Raw genomic sequence first — 24,377 nt, forward strand, 5'->3', positions numbered from 1 at the left:
TCCCTTACTGCCATTTGCAACTGCTCACTGTCTGATGGTTCACTCCCCTCTGCCTTTAAACGTGCTTTTCTCCCCTACAATGAAGAAGTTTTTCTCACTCCCACTGCACCCTCCAGTGATCGCCCCACCTCCCTGCTCCCATTCCGGTCCAAACTCCTGGAATGAGTTGTATAGATCTGCTGCCTCCACTTCATTACTCCCAGGACACAGTTCCCTCCTGGTTTTCTTCTTACCTCTAGGCTGCTCTTTCTCAATCTCTTCCACTGGCTCCTCCTCTGCCCCTCACCCCCTAATTGTGGTGGTGGCTGAGGGGACGGGTCCCTCAAGACTTCGTTCTGTCTCCCCTACTCTTCTAGCTCTATGCTCACTCTCTTGGGGGAACTCATCTACTCCCACAGCTTCAGCTACCATCTCTATGCATGCAGGCAGGGATGGTATCTACTAACTCTATTGTATTGTACTCTCCCAAGTGCTTAATACAGTGCTCTGCACATGGTAAATTTCTCAATAATTGATTAATTAATTAATTGATTGATTGATAGCTCCCAAGTCTATGTTGCTAGGTCTGTCCTCTTCTCACATCTGCAATCTCACATTTCCTCTTGCATGCAAGACTCCTCCATATGGATGTCCCAGATTGAGCTCCTCATCGTCCCACCCCAATCTTCTCCTCCACTTCACTGTCTCATAACAGTTGGAACGTTTCTTCCAGAATGCCCCACCTCCATCTGCAACTGTTCTAGTAGTGTATCCACAGAGTTTTCTTGGTAAAAATACGCAAGTGGTTTACCATGCCTCCTTCTGTGCAGTAAACTTGGGTCTCCACCCTCGAATCTCTCCCGTGCCTCTACTGCCCAGCACAGGTGAGTTTTGACTTGTAGCAGATTACCTTCCATTCACTAGCCACCACCCTCTTGCTCCCAAATCCCATAACCAGGGAAGTTTCTTTGATTTTTTTCTCCCTCTCTCCCCCACTCAACCCTCCCCTCACATCCAGTATACATCCTCCACAACATTTCCTGGACCCACCCTTTTCTCTCAATCCAAATGGCTACCACCCAGGTCCAAGTGCTCGTCATATACTGGCATGAGAATAATGAATAATTGTCATATTTATTAAGCCCTTATTATGTGTCAAACACTTATCTTTGCACTGGGTTAGATACAAGATAACCAGATTGGACACGGTGTGAGTCTCATGTGGGACAGGGACTGAGGTGGAGGGAGAGAAGGTATCTTATCTCTATTTTGTCTTGTTTTGTGCTGTTGAATAATCTCCAACCCATAGCGACACCATGGACACGTTTCTTCCAGAATGCCCCACCTCCATCTGCAACTGTTCTGGTAATGTATCCACAGAGTTTTCTTGGTAAAAATACGGAAGTTGTTTACTGCCTCCTGTGTCTCCTTGAGTCTCCACCCTCGAATCTCTCCCGTGCCTCTACTGCCCAGCACAGGTGAGTTTTGACATGTAGCAGATTGCCTTTCATTCACTAGCCACTGCCCAAGCATCCGCTTGACTCTCCCTCCTGTAGTTGAGACTGATAGAGTACTGGAACATCTCCATGTGTGACCCTGAGAGGGATATCCCTATTTTACAGGTGAAAAATTGATATACAGGTTGTACAAGTAACTTGTCCAAGGTCACACAGCAGGTCAATGGTAGATCTGGGACTAGAAGCCCAGACCCATGTTCTTGCTACCAGGCCACGTTGCTCAGCTTTCTCACTAGTTTCCCTGTGGCCAGCCTCTCCCCTCTCCTGCCTTTACTTAAGCCTGCTGCTTGAATCTCTGAAATATTCTGTGCCTGTCTCTCTACTCCTCAAAAAAACATGTCTGATGATGTACACCTTCATTGCATCAAGCAGAAACGTGTGACCATCAGCTTTAAGGCACTCCATCAGCTCTCTCCGGCCTATTGATACGCTCTTCTCCTTCACCCCAACTCACACTCTCTATAATTCCCATGCTCACCTTCTCATTCTGAAGTCTCTTGCCTCCAACCCCGGCTCAAGTCCTCCCTCCTGGCCAGAACTCCTTCCACGTTCAAACCCTCCAGATCACAGATCTTCCCATCTTCAAAACCCTTCTGAAATCCCAACTCCTTCAGGAAGCTTTCACAAATGAATAATTCTTCCCTTAATCATGCTCTCTTCTGTCATGTCAGACCCTTTGCACTACTGTAGTGCTTTAGCACTCACTATTTCCCATTGCCCTTTTGAGCATATTGTTGTGCAAACTCCCAACACATTTGAGCCCTTTCCCCTCCTATTTCCAAATTCTTTTATGTCTGTCTCTTGCCCTCTATTGGAAACTTCATCTATTGTTCTCTATCAAGAACTTAGTACAGCATTCTGCACACAGTAGGTGTTCAACAAATATGATGGATTGAATGGTTGATTAATGGGTAAAGCCACTGCTCCCCAAAGCATGACTAGACTCACTCCAAACTAATGATTCAGTTCCAAACAGCCCAGATGAAGGGGAAAGTATACATGGTTGTGTGCACCCAAGTTTGTGTTATGTGTTTTGGTGTGTGCTCCCATCTGAGTTTAGTGCTGCTTCTATGGCTCTAGCCAGGGCTGTGTACACTCTTCCAGTTCTCAGCAGAGTGTCCACTTTGTCAGGGGGCACTTGAGTCACATAAAACAACCCAATTAAAACTCCAGGTACTGCAAGCCTCTTCCATAGTCCCTAGAGCCTTGGTCTCTCATTCTCCAGCCATGATTTCTGGTTGTACCTGGAAGATCTCCTTGGCAGTACCAGCTATGAAGTTTTGGATGTGATTTTGGGTGTTATTCAGGAAGTGGGAAAAACTCTGTGGAGAGAAGGCAGGGGGATCAGGAAGACCGTTCCCCCCGACCCCCTTTCACAAACAAGGACTTGGGATATCAGGGGGCTGAGGGGGAAGAAGAGAATGAGGGTGGGAGAAGGTGAACTTCCTGAGCACCAGGCTCAGGTCCTATGCACCTTGCTGGTGACTCCTGGGGGCAATGTCCAGGAGACAAAGGCGATTCCTGCAAGGAAAACAGAGAAGGGGGTTGTCTGTGAGGCTGGAGGGTGGGGAATAGGGGAAGAGGGTGGGACAGGGGAAGACGGGACTGCCTGACTCTCCTGTTCAGTCTCAGCTAAGGGAAGTCCTTGGTCTGGCCTCAGGATACTCCTGCTTACCTTGACAGATGGTGTTCTGTGTCACGTCCTTAGAGTCGGGCACAGGCATGTAACCTTTTGGACAATGGCACTTAAAACTGCCCAGAGTGTTGGTACAGCTGGCAGTGTTGTGGCAGGGAAACCGTTTAGCATGACATTCATCTATATCTGTGGACACAAAGTCGGGGAGGTCAGGGCCCCCAAGTTGGGGAGCTTATGTTCCCCTGTCTGGGAGCTGCCCTTTGTGACCCAAGCTCACACCCCCGTGCTCCCAGCAGCCGGTGAAGGCAGGCAGAGGGGACCCTTCTCTGTGGCCCAGGAAAAGGAGGGTGAGTGTCCTGTGTGGATAAGGGCACTCCCCAACCATGAGACCATCCCTCATTTGTCCTTCGCTCCCATCCCAGTCATGAGATAGCTTAGAAATCAAGAAGGGGAAGCGAGATGGTTAAGCCCAGAGTGGCCTACAGGTCTGCAGTCTGAGGCAGGGGGATTGACTCTAGCATCCCAGACCTAGGGGACCCCCGCCTCCTCACCAGGCCCTGTCCCACCTACGATGCTCTAGGACGGCGGTACCACAGGCCACCTCGGTCTAGCAGCCCAAGTTAGCCCTCTCGGTGGCCTTTTCTCCATGGCTCATCAGGCACTCCCCGTCCTCTCCTCATGCTCCCTCACAGTGGAGCTGTGGTTTCTTCCCAGTTCCTCTTCCTTTTCAACTGCGTCTCTGGGCCGAGTCCAGGCCAACAGAGAAGAGCACTGCTTGGTGCCTTGGCCTCTTCCAGAGTCATGGTTTTGGTTCCCAAACATGCCTGGTGGCCGGGCGAAGTGCTCGTGTGCCTCAGTGAAGGCTGCTGGGACCGTTCAGGTCTGAGGCCCACTGGGCGCTGGGGTCCCATAGGGGTCAGTCAAGTCAGGACCTGGGCCTTGGCCCCCAAAAGCTGTGCACTGAAACTTCCTCTCCCAGCTCAGGAGGGGCGGTAGTTTGAGGTTCTACCCCTGGGAGTCCTTGAGCTCTTCCCACCAGAGTGGGTGAATCTACCATCTAGACTGGAAGCTCCTTGTGGGCAGGGAATGTGGCTACCAACTCTGAAGTATAGTACTCTCCCAACCACTTAGAAGAGTGCTCTGTGCTCAGTAAGCGCTTGATAAATACCATTGATTTATTGATTGACACTTTCTCCCTGGGGAGGTACCTGTGCAGATCTTGGATGTGTCCTTCTGGCTCTTCCCAAAGCCCGGCTGGCATGTGCAGGTGTAATTCCCGGGAACATTGGTGCAGACCCCATGGGGTTTACAGAGCAAGCTGTTATGCCGACATTCATCCATGTCTGCAAGGGGAAGAAATAGGGAGTCTGGCTGGGCGCACACACAGATGGCCTTGGGAGGGGGCGGTTGAGCAGTCTGAAGCCTCCCGGCATCATCTGGTCGCTGGGAAGGAATCTGCACGACATAGGAGAGGATGCGAGCAGGACAGACGGTTCCGGAGAACCAGGCCGGGCGGCGCCACCCCCTGTAAATGGTCCTTCACTCTCCTGTCACCCTCCTCCATGCTGCGGGGCTGGATAGGCCAGGGGTCCCGAGGCAATGGCCACTGGCACTGGATCATCTCCACTCGTCTCAGTGGGGTTCAGGCCAGGGCGAAGCAGTTTAGGCTTTCTACCAGCTGGCTTTGTGGCTCCTTCTAGGCCTGAGGCTGGGGGATTCCCGCTCCTAGCAAGGAGGGAGTTGAGCACTTCGTCACTCTGGCCAGCTGCCCATCCCAGGTAGCCCAGGTGGGTTGTAGTCCCATTGAGTCCAGGAATGGCTTGGGATCTCAGCTGGTGACCCTGTCAGCTGGGGGAAGGGGGAAATTCCATCTTGTATCTCTGGCCTTTTCTTCCCTGCATTGTTGCAGCCCAGGCAGGGAACGTGGGGACAGCGAGGAATGGGACGGACACCAGCCCCAGGCTCCCCTGTTCACAGCTGGCTTGGTTCCGAGATCCCATCTGGAATGGGGTGAGTCTTCCCTCTCAATCAGGTGCATCCTGGAGAAAGCCATCAAGCAGGGGAGCCAATGGAGCCTGGTTTGAGGGAGAAGGACAGAGGGAAGGGCAGAGGGACCCAGACAACAGGACAAAGCATCCTGCCCAGTGAACTGAGGGAGCTCAGCGGGGACTATCTACAGGTCAGAGGAGACCGAAGATGGCCCTGGGCTGAATCAGGCCAGCGGATAAGGGAGGGACTGAACGATCTCTAGGATTCAACCGCCGTCCTCATCGAGTCTTACCGCTCAAGCCCTAGGGAGCGGCTGCTGCCGCCTTAACATCAGTAACCCGTCAGAGTCCTGGGCCCCACCCTCTAGGTGCCTCCACCTCCCTGGGGCAGCTGCTTCTTGGCTTCTCTCCAGCAGCCCTTTAATGGCCGGGTGTCCTCCCGGGCTTCTTGAGCTGCCAACAGGGGTAACCCTCTTCTCCAGAAGGCCCGGCGGGGAAGTGGGGCGATTCTGGAACCTACCAGCTGCGATCGCGGTTAAAGAGTCATCTTGGAGCCAGGGCAGCTGGAGGAGCCTGGAGGCTTCAGACTGCTCAGCCGCCCCCTCCCACGGCCGTCTGTGTGTGCGCCCAGCCGGACCCCCTATTTTTTCCCCTTGAAGACATGGATGAATGTCGGCATAACAGCTTGCTCTGTAATGCCATCTGCAGAGAGGACCCTCCTGAAGGCTGCTCTCCAGGACGGGGCAAGACGGAATCCACAGATTCAGCTGGGCTGGGCCGGCCGTCTTGCAGGACTTCACCTCTGCTCCCCACGACCCAAGCTGGGGGAGCCAGAGGATGGGGTACCAGCTCAGCTGATGCCACTCAGCCGGAGCCTCAAAGTCTAGCTTACAGATGCTGTTACTCTGGAGCACAACTGGGCAGGAGGGCTCTGGACTCCAGGCAGTGGGCCCAACAATCACCTCAATCAATCAATTTATCAATCAGTGGTATTAATTGAGCTGCTCACTGTTTACACAGCATTGGACTAAGTACTTGGGAGAGCCCAATATCACCTCTAGCACTTATGCATTTTTATAATGATAAGAATAATAACTGTGGTACTTGTTAAGTGCTTACTGCATGTCAAGCACTGTACTGAGCCCTGGGGTAGATACCAGATAATCAGGTCCCACATGGGGCTCACAGTCCAAGTAGGAGGGAGATCAGGTGTTGAATCCTCATTTTGCAGATGAGGGAATTGAGTTACAGAGAAGTTAAGTGATTTTCTCAAAGTCACATGGCAGACAAGTGGCAGAACTGGGATTAGAATCCAGGTCCTTTGACTCCCAGGTCCATGCTCTTTTTCCACTAAGCCACGCTGCTTCTCACCCCACATGCATGGATGTGTATGTTTGAATGTGTGGATGGCTGGATAATTAATTATGGTATTTGTTAAGCGCTTACTATGTGCCACACACTGTACTAAGCACTGGGATGGATACAAGCAAATCAGGTTGGTCACAGTCCCCTGTCCCACATAAGGCTCACACTCTCAATCCCCATTTTACAGATGAGGCAAGTGAGGCACAGAGAAGTGAAGTGAATTGAGAAGAAGCGTGGCTCAGTGGAAAGAGCACGGGCTTTGGAGTCAGGGCTCATGAGTTCGAATCCCAGCTCTGCCACTTGTCGGCTGTGTGACTGTGGGCAAGTCACTTCACTTCTCTGTGCCTCAGTTCCCTCAACTGTAAAATGGGGATGAAGACTGTGAGCCCCACGTGGGACAACCTGATTCCCCTGTGTCTACCCCAGCGCTTAGAACAGTGCTCGGCACATAGTAAGCGCTTAACAAATACCAACATTAACAAATACCAACATTAAGTGACTTGCCCAAGGTCACACAGCAGACAAGTGGCAGAGCCAGGATTAGAACCCACGACCTTCTGACTCCCAGGCCAGTGCTGTAACCACTACGCCATGCTGCTTCTCTGGATAGTTAACTGTGTAGTCATTTATTTTGATTACTCTTTTTGCCAATATTCTTAGGTCTGTCACCCTCAATTAAGTGTACTTTCCTTGTGGACATCCAACGTGTCTCATGCTTCTGTTGTGCTTTCCCAAGAGCTCAGTACTGTGCCTTGCATCCAGTGAGCACTCAATGAATGCTATTACTACTACTGTAGTATTTATTGGGTGCCTTTGATGATTAAAAGCATGGCTTAGTGGAAAGAGCACAGGCTTGGGGGTCAGAGGTCATGGGTTCTATTCTCTGCTCCATCACTTATCACTGTGTGACTTTGGGCAAGTCACTTAACTACTCTTTGCCTCAGTTACCTCATCTTTAAAATAGGGAATTAAGACTGTGAGCCCCATGTGGGACAACCTGATTACCGTGTATCTACCCCAGTGATTAGAACAGTGCTTGGCACATAGTAAGCACTTAACAAATACCATTATTATTATTATTATTGTTAATAATAAAACATTCTCTTTTGGATCACTGTAACCTTTTTACCGACATTCTCTTCTTGAGCTTTGACCTCTTCCAGTCAGTTTACATATTTTACCATGTACCTACTGTATGCTTGGCAATCTCTGCCTTCTCTCTCATTAGAGTAAGGTCTTTGAGGGCAGGGGCCACATCTTTAACTTTTATTATATGTTCTCAAGCCCCTGGTACAGCACTCTGCACACCATAAATGCTCCATCGATGCTGGTGATACTTGGTCTGGCTCATTTCTGGTTTGCTCTTTCCCTCACCCCCTAATAATGATAATAATAATAAAAATCATTATGTTACTTAAGTGTTCACAATGTGCCGAGCACTGTTCTAAGCACTGGGGTAGATATTGGCCATTTGGAGGGAAGAGAGCTGTGTTAACCATGACTAGGCTGGCTGGGTTTGGCTCTGTGCCCACCCAAACCCAAACACAGGCTTATATTTCAGCCCTTTGGATGTGTCTCCCTTCTGATGGTGAGAATGGGAAGGTCTTACCTTGGCACTCGTTCTCACTCAAATTCTTGAATTGATTCTCCCCAGAGGGCAGAGTGAATCCGGTGACACAGCTGCAGCTATAATTTCCATCTACATTTTTACAGTCTGCGTTCGGTCCACACCTCACTCCACTGGGGCCTGCGCACTCATTAATATCTGCAACATGACAGAGGACTCACACTCCGGTCCGAAAGGGGCCCAACTCATCTCCCACCTAGACAGGGCTGCTCACCTCCCCGTTCTGGGAAGATGAGAAGGTGAATTCTTTACCTTCACATACTTCCAGTAGGTCTGAGAAGATCTGCTTCCCATTTGTAGGCTTGAATCCTGGTTCACAGGTGCAGAAGGTGTTATTGACACACCTGGCATGCTGCGGGCACTGGGGACAGTTACTACCAACTGCAGAAAATTGAGAATCTGGTCAAGAGGATCCAGCCAGCCTTGTTGCATTGGGTCCATTCCCATGTTGCGTACTCCCTGTCCAGGCCCACCCCATCTGCACAAATGTGGGGTGTTCTCAGTGAGGGCCAGATACCCGACCTAGGACCGCATCTGTTGGGCAGGCTCAGGTGTTCTCAGCTGGCCGTGGGGCAGGGGCTGTGGGCAGGCAAGAGGTGCCATAGAGGCTGAGGGCAGAGCTTTGCTGGACCACCTGTAAGATGGCGCACAAGGCCCTGGTGGGATACGCTGTGGGAGATGGGACACATCTCTCTCCCCAGTTAGGGCACTGCCCTTGACCCTCTGAACAGGCCTCTTACCTCCCCTTTGCGACGTTGCACTTGCCCCCTTCCGTGTGGGTGGTGGTGCTTCAGGCCAGAGGTCCCTCCCTCACCCAGGAGTTCCTCCTTTCCCCAGGGGTGGCCCCTCCCTCCCCCAGGGATGGCCAGGCTTTGAACAGACTCTACCTTCATTTGGGCTCCTCTGGGCTGTAACTGCAGCCAGATTCAGTAGGATGCAGAGCCCTGGAACCCAGAGAGGTAGAGGGGGTGAGTCAGTGAGTTGGTGACACTCAGAGCCAGACACACTCTAGGAACTGTTCCTGGAGCCAGGGAATCCCTGTCCCACGTGGGGCTCACAGTCAAAGTTGAAGGGAGGTGGATTCAATCCCCATTTTATAGATGAGGTAACAGGCAAAGAGATGTTAAGGGACTTGCCCAAGGTCACACAGCAAGCAGTTGGCAGAGACGGGATTAGAACCCAGGTCCTCTGACTCCCAGGTCTTTGCTCTTTCCACTAAGCCATCCTGCTTCTCATTTTTAGGCTTCTTTCCCAAATCATAATATCAGCAGTCTGGTGGTATTAAGGGACTGGGTAACACAAATAATTCAAATACATAAATAATCCAGAAATCACATTTTAAAAGTTGCTAGAGGGAGTTGACAAATAGTTTAATAGACTAGCCTGAGTTTAACTTCCTTCCCCTGCTTCTAACTTCTCTCTAAATCACAGTGACATGTCAAAAACACAGGATGTTAGAGGGAGGAATAATGAGCACCGATAATTCTCAAATGAAATAATGCACTTAAAATAGTTAAAAGACAGCTAATCAATGATAGTTATTGAAGGCTTACTGTGTGCAGAGCACTGTACTAAGCACTTGGGAGAGCACAACGGAGTTGGTAGACAAGATTCCTGCCCATAAGGAGTTTACAGTCTAGAGGGGGAGTAAGACATGAAAATAAATTAAAGATAGGGGGAAGTGGCAGAGAATAATGATATGTACAAAAGTGCTGTGGGGCTGAGGGTTGGGAGTGACTATCAAGTGCTTAAAGGAAAGTGAATGGGGAAATGAGGTGTAAGATAGGGAAAGACCTCTTGGAGAAGATATTATTTTAGGAGGGCTTTGAAGATGGAGAGAGCGGTAGTCATTAGGATGTCATTAGAGGAGCATAGCGTGAAGGCTAGGTTGTAGTAGGAAATCAGTGAGAGGGTAAGATGTGAGTGACTTGAAGGGTTCCACGACAGGGCTGCATTTTTTTCGCTATGACCCATTATTCAGGTGAAATCCTCTATGATGATGTGGCCAGCAGCGGGTTCATGTGTGTTCGGGATAATGTCTTCCATGGTGCATTTTTTTTTGTAATGGTATTTTTTAAGCACTTACTATGTGCCAGACACTGTACTAAATGCTGGGGGTAGATATAAGCTAAACAGATTGGACATGATTCAGGTCCCACGTGGGGCTCACAGTCATAATGATAATAATAACAATTATGGTATTTGTTGAGTGCATACTATGTGCCAAGCACTGTACTAAGCGCTGGAGTAGATACAAGATAATCAGGTCCCACACGGGGCTCACAGTCTAAATAGAAGGAAGAACAGGTATTGAATCCCCATTTTCCAGATGAGGTAACTGAGGCACAGAGAAGTGAAATGACTTGCTCAAGGTCACATGGCAGACACGTAGGAGAGGCAAGGCTACAACTCAGGTTCTCTGACTTCCAGGACCATGTTCTATCCACTAGATCATGCTGCTTCTACTTGGTCACTGCTCTGGCCAGGAGTGGGAGTAGTTGGGAAGACAGATTTGAGGCTTCCAGGCTAACTGCGGGAGCAAGCACTGTTTCCTCTGACACCGAAGGATGAGTAGACAAGAAGACCCCACCTCCAAACCCCTCCCAGATACTAATTTTGACTTTTCAGAAACCTCTCCATCTCCAATAAAGGTTTCATATAATTTCATTCATTCATGCAATCGAATTTACTGAGCGCTTACGTGTGCAGAGCACTGTGCTAAGCTCTTGGAAAGTACAATTCAGCAATAAAGAGAAACAATTCCTGCCCACACCAGGCTTACAGTTTAGAAGGGGAGAGACAGACATCAAAACAAGTAAACAGGCATCAACAGCATCAATATAAATATATAGAATTATATATATATATATACATCAAAACCAGTAAACAGGCATTAATATAAATAGAATTATAGATATGTACATATATACACAGGTGCTGTGGGGCGGGGGGTAGGGTAGAGCAAAGGGAGTGAATCAGGGCGATGGGGAGGGAAGGGGGAACTGAGGAAAAGGGGGGCTTAGTCTGTCGGCAAGGATCAGTCAAATAATGAGCCTCATGGTGGGGGTAACCAATGAGAAGCAACGTGGTCTAGTTATAGAACTTGGGCCTGGAAGTCAGAAGGACCTGGGTTCTAGACCAAGCTCTGCCTCTTGTCTGCTGTTTAACCCTGGGCAAGTCACTTAACTTCTCTGAGCCTCAGTTACCTCATCTGGAAAATGGGGATTAAGATTGTGAGCCCCATGTGAGACAGGGACTTCTGTTCAACACAATTTGCTTGTCTCCATCCCAGCGTTTAGTACAGTGCCTGGCACAAAGTATTATTATTATTATCATTTGTCACCAGGCCGTGAATTAATCCCTTAAAATGAGTGAAGGAAGATCAGATAGGGGTGTCAGGGTGTCCATTCAGACGGAGGTCAGTTAATCCTTGCCCTGTTGTATATACTTCCCCAGCCGTGATCTATGCAGTCTTGCATTTCCTCCTGCCTCAAGGACATCTCTACTTGGATACCCCTCTGTGACCACCCACAAAGCCACCTCCCTGCCAAAACTATACTAAGGCAACCAGTCCAAACATAGAAGCCAGGCCACGTGGAGGGTGGTCCCTGGGTTGGGCCATCTTGCCTATCACTGATGAAAAATCCCCTCAAGTGAGATGGCCCGTGAGCATGTCTCTCTTATGGCCCCAGGACTCGTGATACCTTCACCGACAGCCATCCTGGGTGCCTGTGGAGAGAACATGTCCCCAAAAGAAGCTGCTACTCGAGACATGAGTGGAGCCCAGTCGGGAGCTGCCAACCAATTTCAGGTGGACTGATGCACACCTATCCAAACGGCAACACGTAACATTTCTGTAATCCACCACAGCACTTAGTACAGTGCCTGGCACATAGTAAGCATTTAACAAATACCATAATTATAATAATAATAATAATTATAATCCATGATCAGATAAGGGAGGGCAGCCCTCCAGAGGTTTGGGGCAGCTGCAGAGCCAACTTCCCAGGTGGCCTGGACCCACACATCTGCCCAATGTGAAAGGGACACCGTCACTGTGATACCCAGGATCAACATCTGTTAGCGTATGATGCACAACCCCTGTTCGTGAGAGTGACTAACTGCTGGCTAGCACTGGGGAGCTAAATCTTTGGAACACCTGTGTTTTAATCAACAAAGTCTTGGTTAAGAAACTTACTGGCTTGTGTCTCCGTCCATCTCCCTCTGACTGTCAGCAGACCCTCTCCAGCCCTGATCTCTCTCCCTCCTTGCAGTCTTGCATTTCCTCCTGCCTTCAAGACATCTCTACTCGGATATCCTCCCATCACCTCAAGACTAACATGTCCAAAACAGAACTCCTTGTCTTCCCACCCAAACCCTGTCCTCCCCTTGACTTCCCCACCATCCTTCCTGTCTCGCTGTTATCTTGGTGTTATCCTTTCATTCATTCATTCATTCATTCATTCATATTTATTGAGCGCTTGCTATGTGCAGAGCACTGTACTAAGCACTTGGAATGTACAAATCGGTAACAGATAGAGACAGTCCCTGCCCTTTGACAGGCTTACAGTCTAATCGGGGGAGACAGACAGACAAGAACAATAGCAATAAATAGAATCAAGGGGAAGAGCATCTCATTAAAACAATAGCAAATAAATAGAATCAAGGTGATGTACATCTCATTAACAAAATAAATAGGGTAATGAAGATATATACAGTTGAGCGGACGAGTACAGTGCTGAGGGGATGGGATGGAAGACGGGGAGGAGCAGAGGGAAAGTGGGGAGAAGAGGGTTTAGCTGCGGAGAGGTGAAGGAGGGGTAGAGGGAGCAGAGGGAAAAGGGGAGCTCAGTCTGGGAAGGCCTCTTGGAGGAGGTGAGCTTTAAGTAGGGTTTTGAAAAGGGGAAGAGAATTAGTTTGGCAGAGGTGAGGAGGGAAGGCGTTCCAGGACCGTGGGAGGACGTGGCCCAGGGGTCAATGGCGGGATAGGCGAGAACTGGGGACGGTGAGGAGGTGGGCAGCAGAGGAGCGGAGCGTGCGGGGTGGGCAGTGGAAAGAGAGAAGGGAGGAGAGGTAGGAGGGGGCAAGGTGATGGAGAGCCTCGAAGCCTAGAGTGAGAAGTTTTTGTTTTGTGTGGAGGTTGATAGGCAATCACTGGAGGTTTTTAAGAAGGGGAGTGACATGTCCAGAGCGTTTCTGCGGGAAGATGAGCCGGGCAGCGGAGTGAAGAATAGACTGGAATGGGGAGAGAGAGGAGGAAGGGAGATCAGAGAGCAGGCTGACACAGTAATCAAGCCGGGATATTACGAGAGCCTGTAACAGTAAGATAGCCGTTTAGGTGGAGAGGAAAGGGCAGATCTTGGTGATATTATAAAGGTGAGACCGGCAGGTTTTGGTGACGGATCGGATGTGTGGGGTGAACGAGAGAGCCGAGTCAAAGATGACACCGAGGTTGCGGGCCTGAGAGACGGGAAGGATGGTTGTACCATCCACAGTGATAGGGAAGTCAGGAAGAGGACAGGGCTTGGGAGGGAAGATGAGGAGCTCAGTTTTGGACATGCTGAGTTTTAGGTGGTGGGCAGACATCCAGATAGAGACGTCTTGGAGGGAGGAGGAGATATGAGCCTGAAGGGAGGGGGAGAGGACAGGGGCAGAGATGTAGATCTGTGTGTCATCTGCATAGAGATGATAGTTGAAGCCAAGAGAGCGGATGAGTTCGCAGAGGGAGTGAGTGTATCCTAGATTCCTTTCTCTCATTCAACCCACATATTCAATTCATCACTGAATCCTGTTAGTTCCACCTTCACAACATCACTAAAATCCACCCTTTCCTATCCATCCAAACCGCTACCATGATAATCCAATGACTTATCCTATCCTGCCTTGTTTACTGTATCAATCTCCTTGCTGACCACCCAGCCTTCTGTCTTTCCTCACTCCAGTCCATACTCCACTCTGCTGTCTGGATCATTTTTCTACAGAGACGTTCAGGACATGAAACTCCGCTCCTCAAAAAACTCCAGTGGTTGCCCACCCGCTTCCGCATAAAAAAACCCCTCCTCACCACTGGCTTTAAAGCACTCCACCACTTTGCCCCCTCCTACCTCACCTCATCAGTCTCCTACAACAACCCAGCCTGCACACTTCATTCCTCTAATGCCAACCTTCTCACTGTACTTTGATCTTGTCTTTCTTGCCACCTACCTCTCACCCAAATCCTGCCTCTAGCCTGAAATTCACTCAATCATATTTATTGAGTGCTTACTGTATGCAGAGCACTGTACTAAGCGCTTATTGCCCCCCCTCCTCAAATCCAACAGACAATGACTCTCCCCACTTTCAAAGGCTTATTTGAAGGCACATCTCCTCCAAGAGGCATTCTCTAAGCCAGCCTTTCCTCTTCTACCACTCCCTTCTGCATCACCCTGATTTACTCCCTTTATTCAAGGGAGTGTGAGAAGCAGCGTGGCTCAGTGGAAAAAGCCCGGGCTTGGGAGTCAGAGGTCATGGGTTCTAATCCTGGCTCCACCACTTGTCAGCTGTGTGACTTTGGGCAAGTCACTTAACTTCTCTGGGCCTCAGTTACCACATCTGTAAAATGGGGATGAAGATGGTGAGCCCTATGAGGGACAACCTGATCACCTTGTATCTATCCCAGCGCTTAGAACAGTGCTTTGCACATAGTAAGCGCTTAACAAATACCAACATTATTATTTATCCCCCCTCCCAGCCCCACAGCACTTATGTACATATCTGTAATTTACTTATTTATATTAATGTCTGTCTCCCCTCTAGACTAAGTTCATTGTGGGCAGGGAATCTATCCGTTTATTGTTATATTGTGCTCTCCCAAGTGCTTAGCACAGTGCTCTGCACACAGTAAGTGCTCAATAGATACGACTGAATGAATGAACTGAATGAAGTAACCCACTAGTCGCAGGTCCACCCCACATGAACCGTGACACCTGCCGTCACCTCAAACTTAACACATCCAAAATAGAACTCCTCATCTTCCTACCAGAACCCTGTCATCTCCCTGACTTAATAATAATAATAATTGTGGTATTTGTTAAGCACTTACTATGTTCCAGGCCCTTTAGTAAGTGCTGGGGTGGATACAAGCAGACAAGCACTATCCCACATGGGGCTCACAGTTTCATTCCCCATTTTACAGATGAGGTAATTTAGGTACAGAGAAGTGAAGTGACTTGCCCAAGTTCACACAGCACACAAGCAACATATAAACAACACCACAATCTTCCCTGTTTTACAAGCCTGTAATCTTGGCATTGTTCTCAATTCAGCTTTCTCATTTAACTCACACATTGTTTAACATGAAAACCTGTCAGTTTTCCCTTAACAACCTCTCTAAAATCTGCCTTTTCCTTTCCATTCAAACTCTCACCACGCTGATCTAAACACTTATCCCACCTTGACTACTGCATAACCCTTCTCGATTGATTGAAAGGAGGGGCTGTTCTTGATCAAATCATCATAACCCCAGGTAATTCTGTCAGCTGACCCTTCATTGCACTCACATGAAAGAAATGATGAGCATGTGATTCCCATGATGCTGAGATCCTCACATCAAGTGGCCACTGAGTTATCTCTCGCCAGTCTTTTCTGTTTATAACAAATCAAATGGAAATTGCTACATGATGAAAGGGACTGCATTTTCTAGATGGCATCAGTCATTGCGGGGAGGAGCCTCTATCTGGGAGTGTGTGCAAAGCAAAAACAGTGAGAAAGACAGGACAAGAACTGAAATGAGACAAAGAAAGGAAAGAGACAAAGAGAGAGAGGATGGATAAAGAAAGTGAGGAGAGAAAAAGAAAAGAGACAGACCTCTTGTTTTGGGAGTCAAGAAACCCGAGTTCTACCATTGATTTGCTGTATCAATCAATTGCTGTATGACCTTAGACAAGTCACTTAATCCCCTCCATGAACCTCGTTCTTGGACTCGTCCTTGCTGACAAGATCTGAAGTTTTATTTGAAACTCTACTGAAGTCGGAGAGAAGGTTTCCGAAAAGACAAAATTCGTAATTTTGTCATAAGGACAAAAGGGGTTTGCAGCCGGGGCCTTGCTGTTCAGTTATGCTTAGGTGTGAGAAGAAACCGTGGTCATCTTGGGTTCCTTCCCCTAAAGCTGCACAGGAAGTCTCACTTCCACCCTCCAGGCTCCTCCCATTTCTGGCCAGAGTGGGCGACTGAGTAATGCCCCATGGCTGGCAGATTGTCTCGAACAAACAGGAGCCTGCTGCCAGCCGTATCATCATGGAGGATTTTGCCTGAATAATGGGCCATAGTGAAAAATGTGCCTCCTTGTTCTGTGGGCAGGGAAGACGTCTACCAACTCTGTTGTATTGTCCTCTCCCAAGTGCCTAGTACAGAGCTCTGTATACAGTAAGCGTTCAATAAATACCATTGTCAGTGATAATGATGGAATCCCTATATTTGGGTCTTTGGGACCCATTCGTATCTCAAAAAACCTAAAAGGAAACAAATGATGACATCAAATGGGGAGGAATGGGTGAGTGGGAGGAGAGAGGAGGGTGCCTGCTGTCCTATTTTTTATTATAAGAATATATTATATTGATATGATAATAATAATAATAATAATAATGTGGCATTTGTTAAGTGCTTACCACGTGCTAAGCTATGTAGTCAACACTAGGATAGTTACTAGGTAATCCGGTTGAAAACAGTCCCTGTCCCACGTGGGGCTACCAGTCTAAGAAGGAGGGAGAATAAGGGTTTCCAAACAGGGTGGCACATTTTTCAGTGATTAGCGGATCCCCTCTTCTCTCCTCCCCCTCACCCACTCCTCTTTCCCATTTGCTGCCATCATTTGTTTCTCTTTAGATTTTTCAGGCCTCGACTGGGTCCTAAAGAGCCTATATGTAGATAGTAAGGCAAACCTGGAAATTTCAAGCCTGTCCTGCCTAAATTGGGAAGTCTAGTCACTTCATATTGGATGGGCCATCCCTAACCACGGGGAAGCAGCATGGTCTAATGGAGAAAGCAGGGCCCTGGGTGTCAGAGGACCTAGTTTCTAATCCCAGCTTTGTCTCTTGCCTGCTATGTGACCCTGGGCAAGTCACTTAACTTCTCTGTGCCTCCATTATCTCACCTGCAAAATGGGGATTAAGTCCTTCTCCCTCTGATTTAGACCGTGAGCCCCTTGTGGGACTGGGACTGTGTTTAACCTAATTACCTTATATCAGCTACTACAACCCAGCCCACACACTGGAACTTTGCTCCTCTAATGCCAATCTACAACCTGTATCTTGTCTATCTTGTCGACGGCCTCTTGCCCATGTCTTGCCTTGGGTCTGGAACACCCTTCCTCTTCGAATTTATATTCGACAGACAATTACTCTCCCCACCTTCAAAGCCTTATTGAAGGCACATCTCCTCCATGAGGCCTTCTCTAAGCCCTCGATTCCTCTTCTCCCACTCCCTTTTGTGTCACCCTTGCACTTGGAGACACTCCCTTTATTCACCCCTCCCTAAACCTCAGAGCACTTACGTACATATCTTGTGTATAGATCTATAATTCTGTTTATCTACTTTGATGCTATTGATACCTGTCTACTTGTTTTGTTTTGTTGTCTGTCTCTCCCTTCTAGACTGTGAGCCCATTGTTGGGTAGGGATTGTCTCTATCTGCTGCCAAATTGTACTTTCCAAGTGCTTAGTACAGTACTCTGCACACAGTAAGCGCTCAATAAATACGATTGAATGAATGAATATCCATAATTGATTTATTTGTATTAATGTCTGTCTTCCCCTCTAGACTGTAAGCTCATTGTTGGCTGGGAATGAGTCTACCAACTCTGTTCTCTTATAATCTCCTAAATGCTCAGTACAGTGCTCTGCACACAGTAAACACTTAATAAACATGATTGATTGATTGATCAACAATACTTGACACATAGTAAGTGCTTAACAAATATCATTATTATTACTACTACTAATAATTACAAAAGCAGTAATAAAATAGTAATAATAATAATAACTACGAGGGCAGGAGTCTAGGAGGGCTACTATTACAAGGCTCCTCCAAGTGATCATAATATTAATAATCATAATTACAATAATGGTGGTATTTGTTAAGCATTTACTATGTGCCAAAGCACTGTTCTAAATGCTTGAGTAGATACAAGATCATTAGGTCAGATGCAGCCTTTGTCTCACCTGGGGCTCACAGTCCAAGGAGGAGGGAGAACAGGTATTGAATCTCCAATTTCACAGATGAGGAAACTGAGGCCAAGAGAAGTGAAGTGACTTGCCCAAGGTCACCCTGCAGGCCACTATCAGACCTGAGATTAGAATCCAGGTCCCCTGACTGCCAGGTCATCTGGGATCTTTCCAGACAGTCGTGGGCTGGATGAGCAGGAAATGGCACTGCTTATATTCTTACATTCTAAGGGAGGATGAGATGGGGAAACAGAGGGAAAAGATAAAAGGTTTGGGGGGGGGGTACATTCATTCATCCATTCAATCATATTTATTGAGTGCTTACTGTGTTCAGAGCACTGTACTAACTGCTTGGGGGAGTACAATACAACAATAACTGGGCAGGGATTGTCTCTGTTGCCGAATTGTACATTCCAAGCACTTAGTACAGTGCTCTGCACATAGTAAGCGCTCAGTAAATACTATTGAATGAACAGACACATTCCCTGCCCACAACGAGCTTACAGGCTAGAGACACATACAAGAGTACCAGTTCCATGGGAGCAAGAAGGAGGCATCACCTGAAAGGACTGGTATATAGAGCGAGGCTCAGTGGAAAGGGCACAGGCTTGGAAGTCAGAGGTCGTGGGCTCTAATCCTGGCTCCATCAGCTTGTCAGCTGTGTGACTTTGGGCAAGTCACTTAACTTCTCTGTCCTCAATTACCTCATTTATAAAATGGGAATAAGACTGGGAGCCCCACATGGGACAACCTGATTACCTTGTATCTCTTCCAGCTCTTAGAACAGCGCTTGGCAGATAGTAAGTGCTTAACAAATGCCATTATTATTATTATTATAATTATAAAGCGTAAAGTTATGTGAAGTCTTCCCACACACAGAGCTAGGAAAGGAACAGAGGTGGAGCTCAAATGTTGGCTCTGCTTCTGTCTTCCACAGACAGACTTCGGTCTCAGCTCTGGAGCTCAGTGAGGATGAGCCATACCCCTAGACGCTATCTGCTGCCAGTCTGTGGGGATGTTCTGGGGAAAAGGTGGCCATTGGACTTCTGGAGCCCCAGTGGAGGCCAGGTAAATCCCACTTGGGTGGTTTACACCGCTTCCATGCTACTTCCAAGCCTAGATCCTCCAACCTCTGTCGCTGCTGCTGTTTGTGGCTCCAGTTCAGCTGGCTCAACCTGGCAAGCGCTATAGCTTCTGCCGTTACTACTTTTGTACATATCAGTAATTTATTTTAACATCTGTCTCCACTTCCACGCTGTGAGCTCCTTGTGGGTGGGGATCATGTCTAACAACTCTGTTGTACTCTCCTAAGTGCTTAGTACAATACACATTCATTGATTGTCAACTGTGACCATTTGGGCCTTAGCCAGACCAACTCCACTTTGTAACAAGCTGCCATTTGCTCTGAATAAACACACCACGGATCTCCCAGCGCCAACCCAAGAACCGTGGGCCCTTTGATTCTGAAAACCCACAAAGTTGCTGAGGCCGGAAGGGTGGTGGTGAAAGATAAGACTGAAAACCCACAAGGTCGCCAGAGTGGAGAATTCTGGTGGCTCTTGCCACATGATCCTCCCAAATATGAGCACTATAGGGGGGGTAATCAGGAAATAGCCAGGTACAATGTGGGAAGGGTCACCATGAATTCTCATAGTGGGTTGGAACTCGGTCACACCAACATGACAAGTCACCTCCACCCAGAATCGGGGACACCCGCTATATTGTACCCTGTGTGGTGTCAAGTGATCCACTGGATGTCCTCACTGGAGCAAGGACAAGTGAGTATTCCTGCTGGGAACTTGATTGCCGGGTGATTTGAAAGGTAGCCTGTGCTGGGGTAATTCGAAAGGAAGCTCTGGCTGGGGTTATTTGAAAGGTAGTCCAAGGCAGCCCCTGGGTGATTTGAAAGGTAGCCCTGGAGACTTGATTGCCGGCTGATTTGACAGATAGCCTCTGGAGACAAATGGTGTCTCCTTCCCATTTCTGCTGGCCATTAGAAGCTGGGGACCATGCTGGCGAGTGTATTCATTGCTTATTAATCTAGGATTAGTCTTGCTTGCAAGTAACTAAATAAGTGTATTCCTCCCGAGTGGTAAGGGTATATGGGGTGGGAGGTAGGTGTTTCACCACATGCCAGTAATGCATAACTATATTCCTTCTGAGTGGTAAATGTTTGTGGGGCAGGAGCTGGGTGCCATGTGCGAGTAACTAAATAAGTGTATTCCTCCCAATAGGCAAGTACAATTACCATATGGAATAAAATTTTTCTGGCTCCTGTCTCTCACTCTCGCCATGCCAATCCTTGAACCCATCCCACTTTGATGGGTGACATAAACGATGACGAGGATGGGATCGATGACTGGCAATGGAGAGCTGGGGTGGCTTTCTCAGGGCCAACACCTGAGAATTCTGTGATTGGCCGGAGGCCCCAGGACCAAGTAGGGCCTGGGAAAGACCAGCCTCCTTGGCTTCCTTGCAACAGCACTGTAAGCTGCTGTACGGGACTGAGAAGGGGAGGCAGAAGGAGAAGCGGACCTTGAGAGAAAATGCGAGACCAAATGCCTCATATTGCAGACAGCTGCTGAGGTAAAAACACAAAAGGTGTCCCTGTTAGAGCAAAGTTAGCACTCCGGGTAGCTAAGGAGGCTGTTAGTGAGTGGAAGAAACTCTGGGTGAATGAACAGGAGATCAGACAAGTTTCGTTTAGCGGGTAGTGCGGTGAGGACAACTGTGATGAGGATCCCTTCAGCCCTCCTCATATTAATGTCTGTCTCCCCCTCTAGACTGTAAACTCACTGTGGGCAGGGAATGTGTCTGTTATATTGTTCTTTTGTACTCTTCCAAACATTTAGTACAGTGCTCTGCACACAGTAAAGGCTCAATAAATTCAGTTGACTGACTGAAGGGGAATCGCTGCCCTTAGGGGCTGGCTGAGAATCAGGCACCCCCAGGGAACCATCAGGATGTTGGCCCACCTTATCAAGGACAACGCCAACAGGAATAGGAGCTGAAGTGTCTTGGCTAACGTAGTCAATACAGTGTGACTCTGTGGAGGGCCACGAAAATCCAGAAAAAAAAAATTGGATCACACCTGGGATATTAGGGGGACTGAAGTATACGTTCAAATCGGTACTAACCAAGTTTAAATTGCAGGCACCAAATCAGCATCTCATGAAAGACCAGTTTTTGTCTGAGACAGTTGGTGCTGTAACCTAATACTTACATCCCTGGAAGAAGAGTGTTAGAGGCTCCCTTAGCTTCAGCCAAATGAAGAGGAGTTCCTGAAGCTGACTGTGCTCCAAGCTAAGGTGTTCTAAGGCAAACACCTTAGAGGGGATGGTCGACAGTGTCAAAGGCAGCAGAGAGGTCAAGGAGGATTAGAATGGAGTAGGAGCCATTGGATTTGGCAAGAAGGAGGTCATGGGTGACCTTAGAGAGAGCAGTCTCGGTAGAGTGGAGGGGACAGAAGCCAGATTGGAGGGGGTCCAGGAGAGAATGGGAGTTAAGGAATTCTAAGCAGCGAGTGTAGACGACTCGTTGTAGGATTTTGGAAAGGAAGGGTAGTAGGGAGGTAAGGCGATAAATGGAAGGGGAAGTGGGGTCGAGAGAGGGTTTTTTTAGGATGGGGGAGACGTGGGCATGTTTGAAGGCAGAGGGGAAGGAGCCATTGGAGATTGAGTGGTTAAAAATAGAAGTTAAGGAAGGGAGGAGGGCAGGGGCGATGGTTTTAATAAGGTGAGAGGGAATGGGGTCCGAGGCGCAGGTGGAGGGGGTGGCACTTGCGAGGAGGGAGGAGATCTCCTCTGAGGATACTGCAGGGAAGGATGGAAAAGTAGGGGAGAGGGTTGGTGGGGGGGAGGGGAGAGGCAGAGGGGTGACTTTGGGGAGCTCAGACCTGATTGTGTTGATTTTTGTGATGAAATAGGTGGCCAGATCATTGGGGGTGAGAGATGGGAGAGGGGGAGGAACAGGGGGCCTAAGGAGAGAGTTAAAGGTCCGGAACAATCGGCGGGGGTGACGGGCATGGGTGTCAATGAGGGAGGAGAAGAAGTTTTGCCTGGCGGAGGAGAGGGCAGAGTTAAGGCAGGAAAGGATAAATTTGAAGTGTGTGAGGTCAGCTTGGTGCTTGGACTTTTGCCAGCAGCGCTCAGCAGCTCGAGCATAGGAGCGTAGGAGGCGGACAGAGGAGGTGATCCAGGGCTGTGGGTTAGTGGACCGAGAGCGGCGGAGGGAAAGGGGGGCGAGAGAGTTGAGATGAGTAGAGAGGGTGGAGTTGAGAGCAGAGACCTGATCATCGAGAGTGGGAAGTGAGGACAGGGCGGCAAGGTAAGGAGAGATGCTGTCCTTCAAGGTTCAGTTCTGGTTCCCCTTCTATTTTCCATTTACACCCACTCCCTTCGAGAACTCATTCTCTCACATTCACATTCACTCACTCAACTACCACCTCTATGCAGATGATTCCAAAATCTACATCTCCAGCCCTGATCTCTCTCTCTCTCTGCAGTCTCGCATTTCCTCCTGCCTTCAAGTCATCTCTACTTGGATGTCCTTCTGTCACCTCAAACTTAACATCTCTAAAACAGAACTCCTTATCTTCCCATCCAGATCCTGTTCTCTCCCTGACTTTCCCATCACTGTAGACAACACAACCGTTCTTCTTGTCTCACAAGGTCGAAACCTTGGCATTATCCTTGATTCCTCTCATTCAACCCACAAATTCAATCCATCACTAAATCCTGTCAGACCTTCACAACAGCACTAAAATCTGCCCTTTCCTCTCCATCCAAACTGCTACCACAGGCACTGTCAGCCATCTGGGTCCATCGTCACCCAACACTCTGATTTTCTCCCCGTCACTGCTCTGGTTAACCCACTCTCCCACACTCATGCCCAAGGGTTAGGATGTGTCACTGTGGAATGGCTCCCCTCCTGTTAGAAGGCTGGTATGATGGGGAGTGGAGTCAGGATAGCAGAGTTTCCCAAGGATATGGATCAGTGGACAAGACCCAAGGGATGGATATTCTGGGCAAGCCATAACCAGACCAACTCCTTTTTTAACAAGCCACCATTTGCTCTGAACAAACACAACACATATCTCTGGGTGTCAACCTGAGAACCATGGGCCCCTCGATTCTGAAAACCCACAAGGTCACTGATGCCAGGGGGGATAGTGGTGAGCCATAAGGAACTGTGGGTCCCTCGATTCTGAAAATCCACAAAGTCGCTGATGCTAGAGGAGTGGTGATTAGTGATAAGGCTGAAAACACATGAGGTCACCAGAGTGGAGAATTTTGATGGATCTTGCCACAGTATCCTCCCAAATATGACCACGGCAGGGAGGAGGATCAGTAAGTAGCAGGGTATACCTGGTGAGGGGTCTCCATGAAGTCTTGTAACAGGATGAAACTCAGTTACAATGATGTGGCAAATTGCCGGTACTCAGAGTCAGGGATGCCCTCTCTATCAGACCCTGTGTTGTAATAATAATAATGTTGGTATTTGCTAAGCGCTTACTATGTGCAGAGCACTGTTCTAAGCGCTGGGGTAGATACAGGGTCATCAGGTTGTCCCACGTGAGGCTCACAGTCTTAATCCCCATTTTACAGATGAGGTAACTGAGGCCCAGAGAAGTTAAGTGACTTGCCCACAGTCACACAGCTGACAAGTGGCAGAGCTGTTGTACTGAGTGATGGATTCGTTGGAGCAAAGAGAAATCAGTATTACTTCTGAACTTGATTGCTGGGTGATTTGAAAGGTTGTCCCTGGATGATATGCATTCAAATCCTGGATTTGCCACTTGTCAGCTGTGTGACTGTGGGCAAGTCACTTAACTTCTCTGTGCCTCAGTTACCTCATCTGTAAAATGAGGATGAAGACTGTGAGCCTCACATGGGACAACCTGATTACTCTGTATCTTCCCCAGCGCTTAGAACAGTGCTCTGCACATAGTAAGTGCTTAACAAATGCCAACATTATTATTATTATTATTATTAGGAAGGTAGCTAGCTTTCAAATCACCTAGCTTCTGGATGATTTGAAAGATAGTCCCTGGAGACAAACTGCGT

General features: G+C 48.4%; 1 protein-coding gene across 1 annotated transcript in view; it reads right to left on the reverse strand.

Moving 5' to 3' along the window:
- The window catches only part of LOC100092003 (adhesion G protein-coupled receptor E2), a 36,754-nt gene extending 13,058 nt beyond the window's left edge, over positions 1-23,696 (reverse strand). Inside the window, 9 exon segments of the mRNA XM_039910282.1 lie at positions 2,741-2,818; positions 2,971-3,017; positions 3,172-3,318; positions 4,341-4,475; positions 8,095-8,250; positions 8,365-8,493; positions 20,561-20,671; positions 21,536-21,638; positions 23,679-23,696. Coding sequence (XP_039766216.1) covers positions 2,741-2,818; positions 2,971-3,017; positions 3,172-3,318; positions 4,341-4,475; positions 8,095-8,250; positions 8,365-8,493; positions 20,561-20,671; positions 21,536-21,638; positions 23,679-23,696 — 924 coding nt within the window.
- Positions 23,697-24,377: the final 681 nt, after the last annotated feature.

This window comes from Ornithorhynchus anatinus, chromosome X1 (genome assembly GCF_004115215.2).
Source record: "Ornithorhynchus anatinus isolate Pmale09 chromosome X1, mOrnAna1.pri.v4, whole genome shotgun sequence".
NCBI lineage: Eukaryota > Metazoa > Chordata > Mammalia > Monotremata > Ornithorhynchidae > Ornithorhynchus > Ornithorhynchus anatinus.